The following is an 8,448-nucleotide window of genomic DNA, read 5'->3' as shown; positions in this document are numbered from 1 at the left end:
CTCTTCTGGAGTCAAAACCTCCATGATTACAATTGACGTGATGTCTGGGGACTTCTGGCGCTTCTCTTCTGGAGTCCAAATCTGCATGATTTCAGTTGACGTGGTGTCTCCGGACTCTTGGTGCTCCGCTTCTGGAGTTGAAATCTTCATGATTTCCGTTGATGTTATCTCACTGGACTCCAGGTGCTCCTCTTCTGGAGTCAAAATCTGCATGGTTTCTTCTGGCTTGGTCTCTCTGGACTCCAGGTGCTCCTCGTCTGGAGTCAGAATCTGCATGGTTTCTTTTGGCTTGGTCTCTCTGGACTGTTGGGTGGCCCGACTCTGTGCTTCTGTACAGACAAGCTGAGAACTGTCAGTCTCGCTGTGATCCTGTACGTCGAGTGCGATCACCTTGTTACTGTTCTCGCTCTGTGCGTCGGTACAGACAAGCTGAGAACTGTCAGTCTCGCTGTGATCCTGTACGTCGAGTGTGATCATCTTGTCACTGTCTTCGCATGCAGTGGGTAGAGGTGCATTGTCTTCTTCTTGTTCATGTGAGCTTGTTAGACTTTCATAGTCTGCTTGTGGTTGCTCAGATACTGCGGGTTGACCTTCATGGTCTTGTGCATGCATGGTGTCAGTGGTGAGATGTACGTTGTCTTCTTCTTGTTCCTGTGAGCTTGGTAGACTGTCATAGTCTGCTTGCGGTTGCTCAGATACTGCGGGTTTACCTGCATGGTCTTGTTCATGCATGGTGTTCGCCAGGGAGTGTTTGCTTGCATCCCTTTTGGAGTCTTTCATTACTCGCACTGTGGAGCCTGTCATCGCTCGCTCTGTGGAGTCTTCCTGTGCTCTCTGTGTGGCGTCGTCTTCGTCTTGGGTATTGCTGTCATCCAATGTATCGACGAGCTGCCATGGCCTCATGGTGTTGGATTCATCTACCATGAGTAGAGTCGTGTTGAGCTTTGCAACGGTGTCGCTGATGCTGTGATCAGCATGTCCAAATAACTCCTCCATGTCTGAGTAGTATTCTTTGATACCCATTTCATCTTCGTTGGCTTCTTCTATCACGAGTTGATTCGTGTTGAAGTTTGCGACCGTGTCGCTGATGCTGTGAGAAGCATATCCGACTGATTCAGCTGTGTCTGAGTAGTATTCTTCGAAAAACAAATCATCCTGGTTGGATTCTTCTACCACGAGTTGATTCGTGTTGAACTTTGCGACCGTATCGCTGATGCTGTGAGAAGCATATCCGACTGACTCAGCTGTGTCTGAGTAGTATTCTTCGAAAAACAAATCATCTTTTGTTGTTTCGGAATTCTTTTTGTTCTCTTCACTTTGGGTGGTGCAGACTGCTTTTTTCAGGGTGTTGTGCAAGTTGTTTTTAACTGTTGGTGTAAGTTCAGGCGTTTTTCTGTGTTCTGAGGCAAGAAAATTTGTGTTTACCACTTTAAGTGTCTTGTTTTCAATTTTCGGGCATTTCCCTTTTAAGTGGGCGTGGTCGGGATGCTCAGACGTCATGACGTCACGCGCAGGAATGCATTGCGCATGCGCAAATCGGCCTTCCTCCTTCACTGTGCGGTTTTGTTTCCATTGCGCATGCGCGGCGTGCGCATGCGCATTACGATCCGCGACCAAAACTTTTTTTGACTGCGCATGCGCGGCTTGCGCATGCGCATAACGATCCGCGACCAAAACTTTTTTTTGCTGCGCATGCGCGGCTTGCGCATGCGCATAACGATCGGCACCGCGATATTTTTTAAACTGCGCATGCGCGGCTTCCGGTTCCGGCGCATGCGCAGACGCCATTTGTAGTTCTTTGCTTACCGGAGACTGCAAAATGTGCTCCAACGCCATTTTTTGGCGTTTTTCGCGGATTTCAGGGATTTTTCTTGCCCACCAGGACTCTCTCTCCAAAACTCGTAAGTAATTTTCTCTTCCCGATTTGGACAGGGTTTCAGCGTTTTGGCTTTGTGAGAAATTCTTGTCATTTCTTCTTTTTGATCTGTACTTTTCATTTGCGATTTCTTGCTCTTTTCGTGATTTTTTAAGTTTTGCATCACTCAGTCTCTGTGCAGTTTGGACTCTGAGTATGTCTTGCTGTTCAAATTTCTCACAGTACTCTTCAAATTTGTTTAGTACTGTTTGTAAGCTGTTTCTGTCTTCACCTTTTGAGTATTTAAATCCATTATAAACTTTCCTAGCTTCATGTCCTTCGATGAGGATTGCTATTTTAATTTCGTCTGAGGCTGCTGCTGCATCATATGCTATGATATAAAAATCGAACATTTGTTTAAACCTTTCCCAGACACTTCTTACTTTTCCAGTCGTCTCCAGGTGAAGTGGGTATCCAAGGCACATCCTCTCATCAGCAATGTCTTCCCAAGTCGAATGTCCAGTAGGAGATTTCCATGCCATTCTTGGTGGAGATTTCCATGCCATTTTTTTTGTTTTCTGTATCTGCAGCTGAGTTGTCCTGTCATAAGCGTCTGAAATCACTCCTGGGTACCATGTGTTGTTACTCGTGTCTTAATAAAGCTCGTAGTCTCAAGTGTGGAGAAGATGCTTTATTGTGAGTTCGTTCAGTTTCCAGAGCTCGACCTAGAACGACCTTCCAGTGCTAACTACCAGCTTTGCTTGCTGTGTGTGTCCTGCTTACCAGCCCGCCTGCTGTGAAGTGTGTGTTGTGTATATGTGTTGCTCCAAGTTCTGCCCTCAGTGAAGTGTGTCCTCACTTCCTGTCCCCGTCTATTTATATGGCTCTCCCGTGCCCCCTCTAGTGTTTGCTCAGTTGTGTTGCATCTAGTTAACTTGTGATCACCACAGCTACCAGTGTGACATCCCTTCTTTCTTAATCAGTCCCTTGGAATCGAGGATGACTTGCTTGCTCTCCAGTTCCATGGGTTCTAAAATGGCTGCAATGTCCCATATATGATCTCCAGTCTCTGCCAGCTGTGAGGCATGTTGTGCTTGTAGGGTTGCCTAGACGTGGTCTCTGGGGGTTTATGCGCGGGGCTAGGAGCGCGGCCTCGTGCGTCACGGCGGCGAACACGGCCGATGACATCAGCCGTGCATGCGCAGGTTGGACAGCACCAACCCGCACATGCGCAGTCGCCGTCTTTCTCCTCAGCCGTCCGGCAAGACGTGGCGGCTTGATCTTGCCGGGCGGCGGAGGGGAAAGAGTGCGTCTGATTTGGACGCTGGCCCGACGATCGGTGGGCACCAATCGCGGACTGTCCCCTCCCGAGCACAGTCGTGGTGCTCCCGTGCCAATCGGGCCTCTAGATGCCCCAAACGGGCATCTGGCACCCATTTCACGACGGCAGCAAGCAGGTGTGTTTGCTGCCGTGGTGAAACGGGCGTGAAGGGCTGGCCGCTTGGCCCATCTGCCTCGGAGAATCGCCGCTCGGCGTAAAAAACGGCGAGCGCCGATTCGTGGCGTGAGTGGGGCGTGCCCCCCCCCCCCCAGATAGGAGAATAGCGGGAGGGCGTGAAAAATGTCGGGAGGCCCTCCCGCTATTCTCCCACCCGGCGTGGGGGGTGGAGAATCGCGCCACCTTTGGCACTGGAACTTTAATCAAAAATCTGAATCAGATTACAGGCAACCTGGGTCCTGTTTCAAATGGACACATAAATGCATCTCCTTCTCCCACTCAGTCTGAACTAGGAAATATAAACTAGAAATGTAGATTAGAACAGTTGTTTCATTAAAATAAATACTTTTTTCAAGATAGATTGGATAGACTGGGGTTATGTTCCTTGGAGCAGAGGAGACTGAGCGGGGGACATGGTTGAGATGGATAAAATGATGAGGGATTTAGATAGAGTAGACAGGAAGAAACTTTTCCCATTGGTGGAGGGATCAATGGCCAGGGGCCATAGATTTAAGGCAAGGGGTAAGAGGTTGAGAGGGGATGTGAGGGAAATCTTTTTACCCAGAGGGTGGTGGGGGTCTGGAATTCATTGTCTGGAACTCACTGCCTTGAGTGACTATATCTGTGGAGTTTGCACTTTGTCCCCGCGTCTGCGTGGGTTTCCTCCGGGTGCTCTGGTTTCCTGCCACAGTCCACAGACGTGCAGGTTCGACAGATTGGCCATGATAAAATTGATCCTTAGTGTCCAGGGATGTACAGGTTAGGTGGTTGTTTTTTACCGATGCAGACATGGTGGGCTGAATGGCCTTTTCTGTGCTGTAAACCTCTATGATTCTTATTTTATTTAAATTTTTTTTCCAATAGGGGGCCATGCTAAATTTAGCATAGTCAATCCACCTGACTCATCTTTTGAGTTATGGGGTGAGACCCACGCAGACACAGGGAGAATGTGCAAACTCCAAACGCAGAGTGACCCGGGGCCGGGATCGAACCTGGGTCGTCGGCAATGTGAGGCAGCAGTGCTAACCATAGCACCACCAGGCCACCCATAACCTCTATGACTGGGATTTCTATAGAGATTTTTACAGGCACTGGGTATCTGAGAGCCTTTTTCAGCCAATGAAGTACTTGTGAAGCACGGCCACTGTTGGAATGAAGGAAGTAAAACAGTCAAGTTGCACTTAGCAAACTCCTACAAGCAGCAAAGCGAAAATGACCAGATAATCTGATTGAGGGATAATTTCCAGGGATGTTTCTGCTGCTCTTCCTAGAGTTAGTACGTGGGACCCTTTACATAATAATAATCTTTATTAGTGTCACAAGTAGGCTTGCATTAACACTGCAATGAAGTCACTGTGAAAATCCCCTCATCGCCACATTCTGGTGCCTGTTCGGGTACACAGAGGGAGAATTCAGAATGTCCAAATTACCGAACAAGCACGTCTTTCAGGACTTGTGGGAGGAGATCAGAGCACCCGGAAGAAACCCACGCAGATGGGGAGAACACGCAAACTCCGCACAGACAGTGACCCAAGCCGGGAATCGATCCTGGGATCCTAGAGCTGTGAAGAAACAGTGCTGACCACTATGCTACCGAGCAGATGGAGCTTCCGTTTAACATCTTATCTGAGAAACCGCACCTCTGACAATACAGCACTCCCCCCCGGACTGCACTGGAGTGTCGGCCTTGATTTTTGTGCTCAAGCCTCGGAGTGGAACTTGAATTCAGAACATCTCGTGAGTCGGAGGCAGAGGGCTGCCAACTGGGCCGTGGCTGGCACTGACAAATCCGAATTGGGCTTTTCATCGAAACACCTCAGGTTTGCAAATCGTGAGTCCCAAAGTGGAGACTGTATCAGCTGGACTTCACCATGAAGATGAAAAATTACAACGGGGCTGCTTTCCCTCCATGGCACCCAACATGTGAACTGGATCTCTCTCTGCAATGCAATGGGTAGCCGCTAACATGCGTCCCTGCCTCTGCACTCACCCCCTGTAAAAGCTGCATTAATGCTCCCCCAGACTACCACCCATTTGAAGGAAATACGTTGCACAAATGTTCCATATATCCTGTTTAAATTGGTAGTGATTTCATCGCACACATCGGAGTGTGTTGGCACTTTTCCAGAATCGTTTTAATTCAATGCAAATTCAGATCCCATGAGCTAACATATAAAAGCAAATGACTTATCAGATTTTGCAGTTGAAACATGCTGAAGGTCTCTAACTTTCCAAGAAGACGAAGCGCAGAGCCCTGAACTGCCAAGATCCACAAGCTGGTTGTGGGAACGCACGCCAGTTGGTGCTCTGTAATTTAAACCAGCTGTCAGAAAGTCACAGGCTCCCATTTGCGTTTTTAAGCGTACTTCCAGAGTGAAGTGTTCATTTTTATCATTCTTTGTTCAATTGGGTTTAACGGCTGATTTAGAAGTGGGTGGCGGGGTGGGGGGGTGGGGGGGGGTCGTTTGAACGGAACCAGGTGCTGCTCACTTCGCAACGAGCATCTCCGAGATAAGGGGGGAAAAAAAACTGTGTGGAGGAAAGGACTATCGGCTTTTCACACATTAAAATCCAATGGCCACGTAAATCGCAGAGGAGCTTACTGGAGAGGAAAGGGAAAGTACAAGCAGTTCTGCCGAACATCTGTTCCTTGGATTTTTAATTCTACTTTTCAGGGATACAAAACTCTTGAATGAAATTATCAGGTAGGTTCAATCTGTGACTTTTGCAATACATGACTGAGAACAACACATTATCCAGGTTAATAAGCTAGTCACCTTGGAAAATAATAAGTGTGATTTTTCTCTGTAAAGTGGCCTGTCGCATCGAAGATTACTGGAGAATACATGTAAAGCAAGGGTGTGATGAAATGATAATTGATTGACCTATGTCAAACTCATAGGTTATGCTTTAATCTTGATGATCAGAATATGATCAGATACTGATTAAACTGATTCACAAGTTTGTTTTTTTATTCATTCAAGAGATGTGAGCTTCGCTGGCTGGGTCAACATTCATTGCCCATTCCTAATTGCCCTTGAGAAGGTAGCTTCACAATTAGCGAACCAAAAAATTAGTTCTAACAGAAGCTTCCGATATAGACACTCCTACCACAAAATCCTTCCCCAAAACAGGCCATAATCCTCATTTCTTGTATACTCCGGCAGAAGACCGTACATTTTTGAAATGGTTAGTTGACATTTTTAACCAGCTTCATATATTTTGGCCGTTGAGTTTTGACATTTGTTTGAATGGTGAAATTATTTGCGTAGGTGGGTTTTAATTTGTAAAACAAGCAGCAAATGTTGCAATAAACATAAAGTGCTGCAGGTGCTGGAGATCTGAAATAAGAACAGAAAGCGCTGAGAATAATGTGCGACCAAATATAACATCTAGTCAGAGCAGGAAATGCTCGAAGTATTCATCGGGTCTGGGCAGCAGAGAGAAACAGAGTTAACGTTTCGAGTCTAATATGACTTCTTTGGAACACAGTATCAGGATCAGTTCCGCAGAAGAGTGTTTGGTTACACATTATTAATGAACAAATAGCGTTTAGTGACCCATAGCTTTAACCCATCTCAGTGCTTCTTTATTAAACCAAGGGGTAGTGATGAACTAGGTCAAGGGTTTCTCCAGAACCAATTTGTGAGTGCTTGGATCCTGCAAAATACAATCATAGAATGCTTTGAGAATATAACGAGTTCTAGAAGTGCTTAGCTATGCGGGGAGTGACTCCATACAAAGAAGTGCACCTTCTACTAACTTGAGATTTTCCAAATCAACCATTGATGGGGAATGGAGCAGAGGTTGTCATTCTGTGACATATTGCAACAATTCCACTGGGTTTGTGCGGTTTGACCTGCCTTTCTTATATCTGGTGTTAGCTTGCAATTGCTGTCCTCATTCATTTCAAATTGTTCTCGTTTGTTCTATCTTTCCGCCTTGAGTAAGCCTGCTTATAATTCCCAGGATCGCACTTCTGGCAGTTCTAAAGAATTGGAACACTATTTGTTTTCAAGTCTTTTGGCGCTATCTCTGGGTTTAATGAGGCTTGACAATATTCCACTGGAGGTCCAATTATCTGAATATTCGACCACTCCAGTTTTTTTAATGACCATTTTGTAACTAATCTCTGTGATCTCCAATGATCACAGCTTGCAAGCTGTCAAAGTGACAGTCACGTTAAACAAGGCAACTCCCCTCCCCACTTACATATACATATGTCTCAGATTACTGGCTGAAAGGAGAGTAGTCAATAATGCCATGTTACAGCAGGGATTGGATTGTCAGACTCACCAATCAATATTGGCAGTGATATTGTAGGCATGGCTTATATAGAAACAGAGAAAATAGAAGCAAGAGGAAGCCATATGGCCATTCGATTCTGCTCCGTCATTCATTATGATCATGGCTCAACATCCAACTCAGTAACCTTTTTCAACTGTCCATATCCTTTGATACCTTTGACCCTAAGAGCTATATCTATCTCCATGTTGAAAACATACAACATTCTGGGCACAACTGATGTCTGTGGTAGCCAATCCAAAGGCTCACCATTCTCTGGGTGAAGAACTTTCTCCTCATCCCTGTTCTAAACTGTTTACCCCGTAGCCTTAGGTTCTGGACTCCCCCCACCATGGGGAATATCCTCCCTGCGTGTACCCTGGTCCCGTCCTGTTAGAATTTTATAGGTTTGTATGAGATTCTGCAGCCCCCCCCCCCCCCCCCTTGCATTCTCCTAAACCCCAGCAAATGTAATCCTAACTGACTCAGTCTCTCCTCTCTGTGTAAGTCCCACCATCCCAGGATGGCAAACCTTCACTGCATTTCCCCTACAGCAAGAACATCCTTCCTCATATAAGGGGTCTAAAACTGCACATAATATTTCCAGGTGTGGTCTTACTAAGACCCTGTATAATTGCAGCAAGGCATGCCTGCTCCTGTACTCGAATCCTCTCACTTAACAGGCCAACTTACCATTTGCCTTCTTTACTGCCTGCTGAACCTGCATGCTTACTTTCAGCAACTGGTGTTCAAGGACACCCAGGTCTCGTTGCACATTCCCCCAACTCCATCTTTTGCCATTCAAATAATC

The 8,448-nt window shown here is 46.4% G+C and overlaps 1 protein-coding gene across 2 annotated transcripts in view; it reads left to right on the top strand.

Annotated features, from left to right (window-relative positions):
• The first annotated feature begins 5,820 nt into the window (after positions 1-5,820).
• Positions 5,821-8,448, top strand: part of fbln5 (fibulin 5) — a 98,428-nt gene continuing 95,800 nt past the window's right edge. For both annotated transcript variants that reach the window (XM_038774536.1, XM_038774546.1), the window contains exon 1: positions 5,821-6,058. In XM_038774536.1, the coding sequence (XP_038630464.1) occupies positions 6,046-6,058 (13 nt within the window). In that variant the 5' untranslated portion in view covers positions 5,821-6,045. The remainder of the gene's footprint in view (positions 6,059-8,448) is intronic.

The sequence above is a fragment of the Scyliorhinus canicula genome, chromosome 2, assembly GCF_902713615.1.
Source record: "Scyliorhinus canicula chromosome 2, sScyCan1.1, whole genome shotgun sequence".
Lineage (NCBI taxonomy): Eukaryota > Metazoa > Chordata > Chondrichthyes > Carcharhiniformes > Scyliorhinidae > Scyliorhinus > Scyliorhinus canicula.
This window is presented reverse-complemented; position numbering and strand designations above follow the sequence as displayed.